The sequence below is a fragment of the Lepidochelys kempii genome, chromosome 4 (genome assembly GCF_965140285.1).
Source record: "Lepidochelys kempii isolate rLepKem1 chromosome 4, rLepKem1.hap1, whole genome shotgun sequence".
Lineage (NCBI taxonomy): Eukaryota > Metazoa > Chordata > Testudines > Cheloniidae > Lepidochelys > Lepidochelys kempii.
This window is the reverse complement of record NC_136383.1, coordinates 92,477,738-92,492,918: the sequence shown is the minus strand read 5'-3', so window position 1 is coordinate 92,492,918 and position 15,181 is coordinate 92,477,738. Positions and strand designations below refer to the sequence as shown.

The 15,181-nt window shown below is 41.2% G+C and overlaps 1 protein-coding gene across 1 annotated transcript in view; it reads left to right on the top strand.

The window, feature by feature from the left end:
* GABRB1 (gamma-aminobutyric acid type A receptor subunit beta1) overlaps window positions 1–15,181 on the top strand; it is a 261,371-nt gene that overhangs the window by 207,268 nt on the left and 38,922 nt on the right. The window contains exon 5 of the mRNA XM_073342125.1: window positions 901–983. Coding sequence (XP_073198226.1) covers window positions 901–983 — 83 coding nt within the window. The remainder of the gene's footprint in view (window positions 1–900; window positions 984–15,181) is intronic.

The following is a 15,181-nucleotide window of genomic DNA, read 5'->3' as shown; positions in this document are numbered from 1 at the left end:
CTCTAGGTTTTGAATCTGATTACCCTGTAAGGTTTTTACCATCTTGATTTTACAGAGTTGATTCTTTTACCTTTTCTTTAATTAAAATTCTTCTTTTAAGAACCTGATTGATTTTTTATTGCTCTTAAGATCCAAGGGTTTGGGTCTGTGTTCACCTGTACCAATTGGTGAGGATTATTATCAAGCCTTCCCCGGGAAAGGGGGTGTAGGGCTTGGGGGGATATTTTGGGGGAAGACGTCTCCAAGTGGTCTCTTTCCCTGTTCTTTGTTTAAAACGCTTGGTGGTAGCAGCATATTGTTCAAGGACAAGATAACGTTTGTACCTTGGGGAAGTTTTTAACCTAAACTGGTAAGAATAAGCTTAGGGGGTCTTTCATGCAGGTACCCACATCTGTACCCTGGAGTTCAGAGTGTGGAAGGAACCTTGACAACTAATATTTAAAGCTTGGATGAAAATTGTTATAGAAGTGTTAAACATAAATGTACAATAACGGTAAGTAAAGATAGATCAGAAAGTTTTCATTTTAGGCGATACGCAATACATAGGTTATAAAGAAAAACATTTATAATATAAATTTGAAGAGACCTTAACTGCCAATCTTAAAATGAGACACCCAAATAGAATTTTCACTAAAACATCAGAGCTTCTCTTATGTGTTGAGCTGCAATTTTCAGTAGGAATTTTGCTATTGTATTTTAATATTCGATAAATTCTCTTAATGGAATATATGGTTACCAAACATACAGAATAGCGAATAATATGTAACTGTAAGACACAAAGAGCCTGGTGATGTGGCTAGTGGGTGTAAAAGAAGCTGCCCATTAAAACAGTAAAATATTTGGTCACAGATACCATACCAGGGACTTTTTCCATGAACCCATCTTTTTTCCTTCTTATAGGATCACAACTACAGCTGCTTGCATGATGGATCTACGTAGATACCCTCTGGATGAACAAAACTGCACACTAGAAATTGAAAGCTGTAAGTTGTGGGAGGGAGAGGGTTGACCACAATGCATCTTTGAATTGAAAATAATTCATTGGCTAAGTAAAGTCTATAGTTGGTCTACAACAGAATTCACAGCCCTATTATATTCTTATCAGTTTGGTTTGTGTATAGAAACTATATAAATGCATAATAAAATGAATTGAGTAAGATGAGCCACATTTAATTCACATTATTTTGCTGTTCCAAGACTATCAAATTTCTGTGAAGGTCTCTTGCCTAAAGGAGGGAGTGCTGTGTAATGGTTAGATCAGAGTCCTGAGTCAGATCTTTTGCCTTCTCCATCACCTACTCACCATAGTATCTTATCTTGGGAAAGTCACCTCACCTCAATTTATTCATCTGAAAAAGTAACACTAATATTAGCATTTGCAAAGCACTTTTAGAACCTCAGATGAAAGACACTATAAAAATGAGGTCCTGGATTCTATATCATTAAAGCCAATGGGAGCTTTGCCATTGACTTCAATGAGCATAGTTTCAAGCTCTGTAAGATTAAATTCTTCTTTCTCGTATCTTAATAGTTCTCTACAGATAGGAGACTCACAAAAACTCTATGGTGAGATTTAATGAATGGTGCTTGTATACTCAACGTTGTCTAAGTCAATCCATTGTCTTCATAAAACACATTATCTCAACATATCTGATTAAAAACTTCCAAAGCAGAATATCTCAAATAGGACATTGCAGCAGTTTCTATGAAATAGTTCCAGTAGTCATATTATAACTTTTGTAAATTGACTGTAGTAATGTGTTAACCTCTTACTGTAACTAGTATTTGTTTCTACTTTTTTGTGAAACTCCCAGTGAGTGTCATAATACAGTAACTTTAACTGGAAACTTCCTTCATAACCCGCAAAGCTGCACATTATGATTGGCAGCTCTGCTACTTCAGACTTTGCAGTCCCAGCTCGCCATCTTTCTGGCACAAAACGCCATAATGACAGCTGCAGCGGCACAGGAGTGAGCAAACAGAGCTGTAAACAGGGGAGTTTGAAAGGGGAGTTTGTATTGCGGTGCTCGTTGGGGGTTTGTTTTTGCTGTGGGTGGTGGTGTTTTGGTGTGGTTTGTGTTTCCCAGATTAACAGGATTTAGGTGGGAAGGCTATGACAGATACAGAGGCAGGAGTGGGAGTGACCCATGTAGTGGAAGACACAATGAAGATGACTGGATGTGGAAGCTGCAGTATGATCCTGGAGGGGGTACCTGGAAAGATTTTCGTCTGCATGAAGTGCCATCTCATAGAGCTGATGGAAGGAAAGATCCGAGGATTGGAGATGCAGGTAGAAAGTCTGATTGAGTTTAGAAGGGGCTTCGAGTGGATTATGGAGCAAAGACATGAGGAGGCGGAAGAGAAAAGCTCAGACTTGCAGATAGAAGCAGGACTGAAGAATTCTGAGGGGAGACTGCTGGGTGAAGAAAATGGACAGTGGAAGCATATGACTAAGAGAACCAGGCAGAGGAAAAGACGGGCTACTGAAGGAGAAATAGAACTCAAGAACAGGTTTGCAGAGTTGGAAAATGAAGAAGGGGCTCAGCAGGTGGTCACTGAAGGTGGAAGGGCAAGGAAGAAGAGAAGAGCGGCTAGTCCTATAGGAAAAGGGGAAGAGTCAATTGAGACTACACCAAATATGAGCCCCAGGAGGATACAGGATGGGTTGAGGAGGATTACAATGGAGAATAGGAATGGAAAGAACCTGTAGCCAGAGGGAACAGGGGATAGACCGGAGAATTGCACCGTCACCAGGAAAAGGCAGGTCTTTGTGATTGGGGACTCCTTACTGAGAAGAATGGACAGACCTGTAACCAGAGCTGATCCAGAGAATAGAAGGGTGTGCTGCTTTCCAGGTGCTAAGATACGGGATGTGGACCTCAGGTTGAAAAGAATCCTAAAGGGAGCGGGAAAGAATCCACTGATCGTCCTTCATGTGGGAACAAATGATACTGGTAGATTCTCGCTGGAACATATCAAGGGAGACTATGCCAGGCTGGGGAAGGAAGACACTTAAGGAAATCGAGGTTCAGGTGATCTTCAGTGGGATTCTGCCTGTTCCTAGAGAAGGGCAACAAAGATGTGACAAGATCATGACTATCAACAGATGGCTCAGGCAGTGGTGGGCTGTAAGGAGGGCTTTGAGATGTATGACCACTGGGAGGCATTCATGGACAGAGGATAGTTCTCTCGGGATGGACTTCATCTGAGTAGGGAAGGAAATAGACTTCAAGGATGGAGGCTGGCACAACTGATTAAGAGAGCTTTAAACTAGGAATCTGGGGGAGATGGTTGGGAGATGTCCAGGTAATCTCCACGCTGGATTTTAGCATTGAGAGGGAACAAAACAAAGTAAGAAAAGATACAACCGTGGGTAGGAGAATGGACATAAGGAGGAAGGGCAGTGTGGATACCAGTGTAATAGATCATACTGGCTGCAGAATGTCCGTGCCTAATCGGGTAAAGAATGTGAGCAAGGCCAAACAGCAAAAATTAAGATGTTTGTACACCAATGCGAGGAGCCTAGGTAACAAAATGGAGGAACTAGAGCTACTGGTGCAGGAAGTGAAGCCAGATATTATAGGGATAACAGAAACATGATGGAATAGTCGTCATGACTGGACTACAGGTATTGAAGGGTATGTGCTGTTTAGGAAAGACCGAAATAAAGGTAAAGGTGGTGGAGTAGCATTGTATATCAATGATGAGGTAGAATGTAAAGAAATAAGAAGCAATGGAATGGATAAGACAGAGTCCGTCTGGGAAAAAATCACATTGGGAAAGAAAACTACTAGAGCCTCCCCTGTGATAGTGCTTGGGGTGTGCTATAGACCGCCGGGATCTAATTTGGATATAGATAGAGCCCTCTTTAGTGTTTTTAATGAAGCAAATAAGAATGGAAACTGCGTGATCATGGGAGACTTTAACTTCCCAGATATAGACTGGAGGACAAGTGCTAGTAATAGTAATAGGACTCAGATTTTCCTAGATGCAATAGCTGATGGATTCCTTCATCAAGTGGTTTCTGAACCAACAAGAGGGGATTCCATTTTAGATTTGTTTTGGTGAGTAGTGAGGACCTCATAGAAGAAATGGTTGTAGAGACAACCTTGGTTCAAGTGATCATGAGCTAATTTAGTTCAAACTGAACGGAAGGATAAACAAACATAAATCTGCGACTAGGGTTTTTGATTTCAAAAGAGCTGACTTTCAAAAATTAAGGAAAGTAGTTAGGGAAGTGGATTGGACTGAAGAACGTATGGATCTAAAGGCAGAGGAGGCCTGGGATTATTTGAAGTCAAAGCTACAGAAGCTATCAGAAGTATGCATCCCAAGAAAGGAAAAAAAATTCATAGGCAGGAGTTGTAGACCAAGCTGGATGAGCAAGCATCTTGGAGAGGTGATTAAGAAAAAAGCAGAAAGCATACAGGGAGTGGAAGATGGGAGAGATCAGCAAGGAAAGCTACCTTATTGAGGTCAGAACATGTAGGGATAAAGTGAGACAGGCTAAAAGCCAAGTAGAGTTGGACCTTGCAAAGGGAATTAAAACCAACAGTAGAAGGTTCTATAGCCATATAAATAAGAAGAAAACAAAGAAAGAAGAAGTGGGACAGCTAAACACTGAGGATGGAGTGGAGGTTAAGGATAATCTAGGCATGGCCCAATATCGAAACAAATACTTTGCCTCAGTCTTTAATGAGGCTAATGAGAATCTTAGGGATAATGGTAGCATGACAAATGGGAATGAGGATATGGAGGTAGATATTACCATATCTGAGGTAGAAACGAAACTCGAACAGCTTAATGGGACTAAATCGGGGGGCCCAGATAATCTTCATCCAAGAATATTAAAGGAATTGGCACATGAAATTGCAAGCCCATTAGCAAGAATTTTTAATGAATCTGTAAACTCAGGGGTTGTACCGTATGATTGGAGAATTGCTAACATAGTTCATATTTTTAAGAAAGGGAAAAAAAGCGATCCGGGTAACTACAGGCCTGTTAGTTTGACATCTGTAGTATGCAAGGTCTTGGAAAAAATGTTGAAGGAGAAAGTAGATAAGGACATTGAGGTCAATGGTAAATGGAACAAAATACAACATGGTTTTACAAAAGGTAGATCGTGCCAAACCAACGTAATCTCCTTCTTTGAGAAAGTAACAGATTTTTTAGGCAAAGGAAATGCAGTGGATCTAATTTACCTAGATTTCAGTAAGGCATTTGATATGGTGCCACATGGGGAATTATTAGTTAAATTGGAAAACATGGGGATCAATATGAAAATTGAAAGGTGGATAAAGAATTGGTTAAAGGGGAGACTACAGTGGGTCATACTGAAAGGTGACCTGTCAGGCTGGAGGGAGGTTACCAGTGGAGTTCCTCAGGGATCGGTTTTGGGACCAATCTTATTTAATCTTTTTATTACTGACCTCGGCACAAAAAGTGGGTGTGCGCTAATAAAGTTTGTGGATGATACAAAGCTGGGCGGTATTGCCAATTTAGAGAAGGACCGGGATATCACAGAGGAGGATCTGTATGACCTTGTAAACTGGAGTAATAGTAATAGGATGAAATTTAATAGGAGAAGTGTAAGGTTATGTATTTAGGGATTAATAACAAGAATTTTAGTTATAAGCTGGGGACGCATCAATTAGAAGTAACAGAGGAGGAGAAGGACCTTGGAGTATTGGTTGACCACAGGATGACTATGAGCCGCTAATGTGATATGGCCATGATAAAAGCTAATGCGGTCTTGGGATGCATCAGGCGAGGTATTTCCAGTAGAGATAAGGAGGTGTTAGTACCGTTATACAAGGCACTGGTGAGACCTCATCTGGAATACTGTGTGCAGTTCTGGACTCCCATGTTTAAGAAGGATGAATTCAAACTGGAACAGGTACAGAGAAGGGCTACAAGGATAATCCAAGGAATGGAAAACCTGTCTTATGAAAGGAGACTCAAGGAGCTTGGCTTGTTTAGCCTAAATAAAAGAAAGTTGAGGGGAGATATGATTGCTCTCTATAAATATATCAGAAGGATAAATACCAGAGAGGGAAAGGAATTATTTAAGATCAGTACCAATGTGGACACAAGAACAAATGGATATAAACTGGCCATCGGGAAGTTTAGACTTGAAATTAGATGAAGGTTTCTAACCATCAGAGGAGTGAAGTTCTGGAATAGTCTTCCAAGGGAAGCAGTGGGGGCAAAAGACCTATCTGGCTTCAAGAATAAACTCGATAAGTTTATGGAGGAGATGGTATGATGGGATAACATGATTTTGGCAATTAATTGATCTTTAACTATTCATGGTAAATAGGCCCAATGGCCTGTGACGGGATGTTAGATGGGGTGGGATCTGAGTTACTACAGAGAATTCTTTCCTGGGCATCTGGCCAGTGAATCTTGCCCACATGCTCAGGGTTCAGCTGATTGCCATATCTGGGATCGGGAAGGAATTTTCCTCCAGGGCAGATTGGAAGAGGCCCTGGGGGTTTTTCGCCTTCCTCTGTAACATGGGGCATGGGTCACTTGCTGGAGGATTCTCTGCACCTTGAAGTCTTTAAACCATGATTTGAGCACTTCAATAGCTCAGACATAGGTGAGAGGTTTTTCGCAGGAGTGGGTGGGTGAGATTCTGTCGCTTGCATTGTGCAGGAGGTCAGACTAGATGATCATAATGGTCCCTTCTGACCTTAATATCTATGAATCTATAATGCCACTTGCTGCTGGGCTCATCTCCTGGTTTGCAATTAAAAAGCCCTGCAGTCAGTACATTTGGAGAACAATTCCCCCCTGGACTCTCAATAAAGGGTCACCTTATCTGCAATAACTTTTCCCCACTACTAGCACTGAGAGTTAATATAAATATCTACAATACATAATAATTAAAATTAACAGAGACATGAGCTCCCCAGTCTGCTTTGCTAGGGGAGCACTTGAATAATCAAGCCTAGTCAAGCCTAGTCATTAGCATTAATTACTAGAGTTGATCAACAAATATAAAAACTTCTTTGTAAACAGTCTAAGGAATTAGAAACCAGTTTGTGACTTGGTCTGTTCATACTTCTTCATTATTTACTGTTTGAGAGCCTTCATACAACTGAAGCTTTGTTTGGTTTGAATGCTCATGACAATGAATTTTAGTTATGCAGCTGAGATCTGTGTAATCAAGAAACAAAATAAATATTAGTCAGAATATGGTGATAAAGATTAATTCAAATCTAATCAGGAAACAGACAATACCAGGTTTTGTCTGTCACTGGTTGCTTAACTCTTAACTAGAGAATGTCAAATAATCTACTGAACACTTGCTGTGGATAACTCAGAGCTTCAGCGTGTTTATAGTATTTGCTAAGCAGTTTCAAATTGACAAAATCTTTAAAAACTGATCTGTTACAGAAAAAGGGAAAAATAGATTGAATACATTATTTTTAGTCAGTAGGTAGACCAGCTCTACTAAAAATTAAGAGAGTGATTTTCAAAAGGCACTGCAAGACCTAACTCCTTCTGAAAGCCAATGTGTTCAGATACAACAGTGCTGTTTGTGCCTTCGAAAATCTCCCTCAGAAATGTCTCTCTATCATTATAATAGTTTCTCCTTGGTGTACTGTCTCAGATATACTAACCTTTTAAAATAATGGATATAGTGTCTCTAAATAAATTATAAGAACTCAACATTATAGGCAGTGCACCTGAAAATATGGGTATATGATCTAAAAAAATAAAAATTATGCCAAAAGTTAGGCTCCATAATCCATGTTTTAATTTTGGCAATTAAATAAGTAGCCTGATTTTCAAAACTGCTGAGCACTCAATTGCTCATATTAACTTCACTGGGAACTGCTGGCCTCCCTCACTTTTCAAAATCAGGGGCTAATAATTAGTCACTTTTTTAAATCTTAGAACAAAGACTTATCATTTTCATAATCTTATTCCAGTGTTAAAAAAATCACTAAACAACAGTCCCAATGGGATTACATGGGAAGTCCGAGAAGAATCTGATTCTTGAATTTAAGGGTTGTTGGGAAATCAAACTTCAAACAGCATTAAGCAAATTGAAATAGCCTGAGTACCAATGAACTGCGGCATTCACCACCATGTAGAAATCCAGAGCTGACCCACAGCATTTTGGCACCTGAGGCGGGAAACTTAAATGACACCCCCATGCTCCCTCGCTTGGGCCAAAACTTTGAAAGGTCTCAATTCTGCCTTCTTCCTGTTCTACTCCTCTCATGGTACTGCTCTACTACTTACCCCAATAAAGGAGAACTAACAACTGAAAATGCCTTGTTCAAAAATTTTAAGTAACACTTAACTTTCAATGCCTGAACAGCAAATGTAACTTTTCTTGTCTGCATAGTAAACACTGGCATTTTTATCTGTTTGAATAATCAAAGTGATGCTTTCTGTGCCTTCTTGGATGCAAAGATTTGAACTGCTTCCTGCTGAAGGTCCACAGTCTGGCCAGCTCATGCTCTGTTGAGATGGTTGCAAGGCCGACCAGCCTCTCCTGTGTCACTGTGGAGCATAGATGTGTTTTTATTAACTTCAGCTTGGAGAAGCTGTGTTCTCCGCTGGCAACTGTTACAGGAAGTGTTAGAAGTATGCACAGAGCAACAAAAGCATTTGGAAAGAGGGTGGTCATCTTATTTGTGCACATATATCCAGAACAGCCTTTGGAGTTGATCCTGCTGAAATGTATCTTGAAAGGACTTTCGGTTCATCACCTAAATCACTCGCATCAATGTCGCGCATGTCATCATGTGTCAACACTGTCTCTAGTGCCTTGCATTGCTGGTGTAGGTCTTCTTCAGGTATAGTGAGGAGTTTTGGAATATCATAAAACATCCCAAATAAACTGCTGTGTTCCTTGAGCTGCATGAAACGTTCTTCAACAGACTGTATTGCACAATCTAGCACCTGGTTAAAGAATTCAACTTTGCATTGTTGTTTGGGGTCTCTAATGGGATTATCCTGTGCCTCGTAATCCAAATGTCTTCTTCTTTGGTGACTCTTGTATTCTTGAATGGGTGGAAAAATAGCTTCAGTGTGAAGTTCCTCTGCCAACTTCTGTGCACTCTTCAGAACATTTTGAAATCCCTCATCTGACCGGTAAGCTGTAGGTATGACTTTGCTTTGTCCAGTTGTTCCATTGCTCCAGATATATCAAGGTCAACACTTTGGAGTCTCTTGCTTACAATATTTATTTCAAACAGTATGTCATGTCACAACACTAAGCCACAAAGAAATATGAAGTTATGTATGTTTCTGGTGATTCCATTTTCCTCTGCCACTGTTTTCCCATGAACAGTTCCTGTCATAGCATTATCCGCCATAATGGCAACTATGGCATCATCTATCTTCCCAATTTGGTATTTGATAGGCTTTATCGCCTCCACTCAACTTTCCCATTGTGTGGCACTCAGTGGTTTCAGTGTCAGAGAGGATGCTCCCAGATGTTACTTCAAAATTTGCCATCGATGAGTTGACGCAGAGAAAAATACAAAGATGCTCTGAATTACATTAAAAAATTCAGCAGCCTCACTAGAAGCTGATGCTGCATCACTGACCACCAAAAATGCTTGAGGGTTTAACTCCCAGATCCACGTCTGCACTCCTCTGTTCTTTCCTCTCATGTTGGCACCATTATCGTAGCCCTGACCTCTCATGTCAGCTATCGCAATTCCCGTATCTTCCAGCTTTTTAAGAAGCACATTTGTCATACCAGCTCCTGTAGTATCACCAATGTAATTCTAGAAAATGTAGTAAATTCTAGAAAATGCTCTCTGACAGTCACCATTGCAGGGACTTTTCATTAGGTTCTGTTGTTGTTGTTACAAAGTGCACCATTAGAGGCATTTGTTCCGTATGGTTTATGTCAGGTGTGCAATCCAGAATAACAGATTAATATCTTGCTGACTTCAGATCTGCCACAATCTTCTGTTTGACTTTTGTTGCCAGTAACTGTATGATCTCATTTTGAATGGTTTTTCCAAGGTAGTGGTGTGTGTACATTTCTTGGGTGGTGACTTCTTAGATGTTCCTGGAGTACAGCATCAAACTCAGCCATCAGCTCCACAGTTTTAAGGAATTTTCCATTGTTTGGCACATACAGCTGATCTGAAGTGCCACGCAGTGCTAGGTTTTGAGTAGCAAGCAGTCTCACAATGGCAATGAGCCTTTTCAGAACATTTTGCCAGTAAAGAGACTCTGATGCAATCTTCTCTTGATGGTGATCATCTATGGTGGCCTTTAACCTTAGTCTCATCTCAAGCTCTTTCCACCTCTGGAAATCTCTCTGGTGATTTGCTGCCGTCTTATGGCATGCCAGATTTCTAGCCAGATTTTTCCAGTCCTTTGTTCCTGTAGAACCCAATGTGACTGGAACATTAGACTGGAAGAATTTGCAACAAAAACAGTATGCAGCATTCTGGGTTTTTGAGTACATAAGCCATGGCCTCTCCACTTTGTCACCATAGGGAATTTCACACCAGTAATGTGTTGGATGGAAACTTCTATTTTCATTGTTTTGGGGAAACATGAAGTTTTTCACTTGCTGTGGCCCAAGCAGTACAAGGAAGTCCCTCAGGCTACTGCTCAAGTGGGTCCACAGTCCTGGATCATCTAGACTTAAGGAACTAAACTCAGCAGCAGCTGTTTCTTGTGCCTCCAACACACTCTTCTCTGATCTACACTTTTCTTCAGGAATGTGCATGGTTACGTCCTTTTGAGATGGAGATATGGATGCTGCAGTAGCTGCCAAGTCACCTGCACTCTGACTAACTGGAAGATCAGACATCTCCTCACCACTCACATCCCTCACTGGGGCCGGAAGGCTCACCATGAACATTTGTGTCTATGTAGCTCAGGAGAGCTCCTTCCTGCTTAGATAGAAAAGCTTCCTTTGTTTTCTTTCTTCTTCTGAATGATGCCCCAGAGGGGCATTTTCTTCTTTCACTCATGACTGCTGTTCTGTGCCAGTTATAGTTGTTCTCAACATTCAATTGAAGGGGACAAATAAGCAGGCTGGTAGCAAGGCCTGAGTGAGGGAAGATATCAACATCTTAAGAGCCTACCTGTCTCCTACTACTTCAGTTGACTGCCTGTTCTCCTCAAGTGGGTTCAGGGAAGCAGCAGGAAACAGGAAGCTCCCTGAGAAGCTGGCGTTAATCAGGCCAGGCTTCTGGGGGTGCTAGAGAGGTATATAAGAGGCTCCTCCTCCTCTCTCTCCCTGCAGCTCCTGCTGCTTTCTGTTATTCCCTCTCACCTTTTCTCCTGCCTTCCTGTTATGTCTCTTGTGCCCTCCTTCCTCCAGCACAGCACTCCACCATCTCTGTGCATCTAGAGCAGAGAGAATACATATGCACTGTTAGGGGGCTTATTCCTTCACACACTTACTTCCCTGGTCCTTCTCGCACGAACAGAGAGCAACAATACCCAAAGTCCAAAGGTTCAAACAATTCAATGTTTATTGGGGTGAACTTCCAGCAAGCATGATTCCAGTTTCCTTCCTTAGTGTCCCCCTTCCCAGCTCTGACACCACAGAGCCTTACACCTGTGTCCCTGTTCCCATTCCTGCCCTTAGTCAAACATGATTCCAATTTCCCCACCCCCATTCCCATTTCCCCCTTTAGCAAAACATGATTCCAATTTCCCCACCCCGATTACCTGTTCCCATTTCCCCCACACACACCCACACTCCCGCTTCCTGATTGACTGCAGACTATATAGTAAAATTTGAGTTCTGCTTAGCTATACCTTAACCAATCATTTTACTGAAATTTAACTAACCAATCCTAACATATTGTAACATGATTATGTAACCAGTTATATCCCACCACCTTAATTACTTTACACCCAGCAAAATTAATTATACAGCAGACAGAAACAATCACAGAACCAGCAGAGATTATACAGACAAACAATAGCAAAGTGGGAACTATAATGACAAAACAATACAGAAGTGAGGATTTCACATCCCAGCTATTGATAAGTGAGTTCTTGCCAGACAGGATGCTATCAAACTAAGTTTTCTTTTACATTTTCTAGGCATTTCCCTTTCTCTGGAGGCAATAGGCATTATCAGGACAGGATTGTATTCCTAACAGCCCACTAGCACCTTCTTTCAATGTGACTAGTTTGGAACGTGAGGATGTGACTGGTTGCTTCCCAGCTTATGGCTGCCTCTGTTGCTTAGCCAAAAGCCTTAGCCTAAGCACAGGGCCTCAGACTGTCACAGTAAGAGAAGGACCTTACACTGGAAGACAGTGATTTTGATTCTCTCTTTTATACCTCTAGAACTAGCCAAGTGATAAGAATACACCTAAATTCTTATAGACCTTTACAGACAGGCCTGAATATCTATATCCTAACATGCACCAGCAGCAGACACAATTTTCTACACTCTGGGTCCTAGTGCCCCCCCCTCAAATTTGGCGCCTGAGGCAGCCGCCTCAGTTCACCCCTTGGTAAGGCCAGCCCTGTAGAAATTACACACTACATAATTTATCAAGCCACCCATTTCAGACAACTGGAAAATGTTTCTTCTCAATTTTACACCCTGTTCTACAGTTGCAAGAATTAATACTCTTGGGACTGAGTTCAGGGGCAACATGGATCATGGAAATCCTGACTGAATAGCCATCACCACTTTGGATGACAAGCTCCCAATTGTCATTATTTTTCTTCTTTTGCTGCCAAAGCTCCCATTGACTTCAGTGGGAGCAGAGTTAGTCTAATGCTGACTACTTTTGAAAATCCCTTAACTTCTTAAGTATCTCTCACCCAGCCTCACCATCCTGTGAGTTATCATCTCTGATACTATTGATAGATCAGTGTATCCTCCACACATGTAGGATAGACATGAAAACCAGGCAACTGAGTGAAAGAAATGCAAAGAGCAATATCCCCACTCAGCGCTAGAATGAACCACTAAGCGTACAGCACTCAGTAGCATGTAATTCAAATAGACTTTAATGGTCCAGCTCCTCAGCTGATGTAAATTGGCATGGTCCCATTTAAAATCAGAGGAGCTCACTTCATTTACACCAGCTGATAATCTGCCTTGTGTTCTTTATTCACCCATTTTATCATGCTCTCTAAGTGTTGGGCCACCAATGGGCACTAGGTCTCAAACCCCCTCACCCTGAGGCTGACCAAAACAGGAGATATGGTAAAAGTCATTTTGGAAACAGGATGAAATATTAAGAGAAGGTTAGGACAGCCTTTGCACTGCTATTACCTGACTGAGAATCTAAATTATCTTCAGCATCCAAAATTAAACAACAGGAAACTTGCATGACAATTAAGAATGTAAAGAACATGATGAGGGATGCAAAATAAACACGTTTAAGATTTAAATGAGTGATATGTCTTTAGAGAACTCAATTTAGAGGGCTTTTTTTCCCAGGAGCAACAACTACACTGATCTAAATTTACTCGTAGATGAAACAAGATGTGGGGGAGTGAACATACAAAGGAAGTTATATAAATATATAGTATGAGCTAACAATTGCAAACAAAAGCCTTGGAGACTGCTTTACTAATGGCTTGGTATCAGATCGCTATTTCAGATTGGCACTAAAAATAGCATCTGATCCTCACACATGCTATTCACAGATGTTAAATGCCAACAAAGAGAAGGAAATTTAACTCTGTGAATGGTTCATGATTTTTTTTTTTTTTTACAAGCTCATCTAGTCCCATGGTCGGGGAAATTAGTGCTGCTGGATAGCTCCTTAAAGAACACTGATTTTGCAGAACTCAGCTGACTGCTAAGAGAAGATGGATGTTTTAGAGTTATGTTCACAGAAGCATCTCCCACTGCATTCTGTCTCCTCCACATATTGTTAGTTTTGTCTTACACCTGGATTAATAATTTATATATTAATTGTGGGTCAGATTGTGACTGAGCGCTGCATGTGGGAGTGCACCAGCGGAGAGGATGCTGGAGCACTCCTTTCCCTCCCTTCGCTATGTGGAATATCTACAGCTACAGCCCATGGTTTCCTGAGTACAGACACTCCAAAGGGTGTCATCTCTCAGCTCACTGGCCAGCTGAACTAGCTGGGTGCAAAATGGGACAAATGCTTCACCCTTCTAAGGGTCCCCTTGTACCCAGGAGTTCTGGGAGGCATTTTGCCTCCCTACAGTTCAGTGGTTTCTAGTGCATTCACTGGGGCAATGCAGCTTTACTCCAACCCCAATGTAGACCTGTACTTTAACCCCACAATCTAGCCCTATCTAGGGAAACTGTAGGTATGTGAATTACTTTCATGCCATTTCAGCAGTGATCTTCCCCCCAATTTAGAAGGCCCCATGGGAATTAGGCTGCACAACAGACAACTTATTCCTAACTATCCATAGAAGAGACAAACATATCACAGTGCGTCAATATAAACAGGCCCACTGAGTCATTCTGTCTCACAGAGGGGTTGGGAGAATTAACTAATTACAATGCTCTGAAGATGTAAATTGTTATATAAAGGCTGAGAATTCACACTTTTGTTATTTAATATTTAGTAAATGCAATATGTTATGGAAAACTGTTACAACAGCCACACTGGATAGGAACAGAAGTTGACAATGGGCCTATCATCTATTCTGGTATCATGCCTCCAGCAGAGCAGAGGAAGAGAAATAGAATTAGCCAGTAGATTATTTTGGTATTTTTATAAAGCTTTTCAAAGTCAGCTTTTTAAAAATTTTCTTACTTGTGTCTGTGCAGGCCACTATTTCCATTAGTCCATAATCTGCACAGCTACCAAACAGAGAAAAGTGCCGGTTTAGGCACAGAAAAAGTGATTAATTTATGCATGTTTCTGTATACAGAATTATATGATCTTTACTCAATTTGTTCACTAAATCCTGAGTTTTTAAAGGGAGAAAGCTGCTCTGAGATGTCACCGTGCCTCCGAGAGTGACAGCCACCATCTTGGCTGACACACAAGGGATTAAATTAGGGACCTCCAGAGCTAAAACCATGAGCTGCTCCAGCATGAGCATCAAGTCAGTGTTCCCTACTTGGGACAGCAACAACTCATATCCTCTGTGGACTGGCAGAGAGGGCGACTTGTAACATATACTCAGCAGTGAGTTACAAGAGCACTTAGGCAGTGCACACAGCAGCCCCAACTGCTGCAGTTCACCTTTATCATGCTGCATATCATGCCAACATATA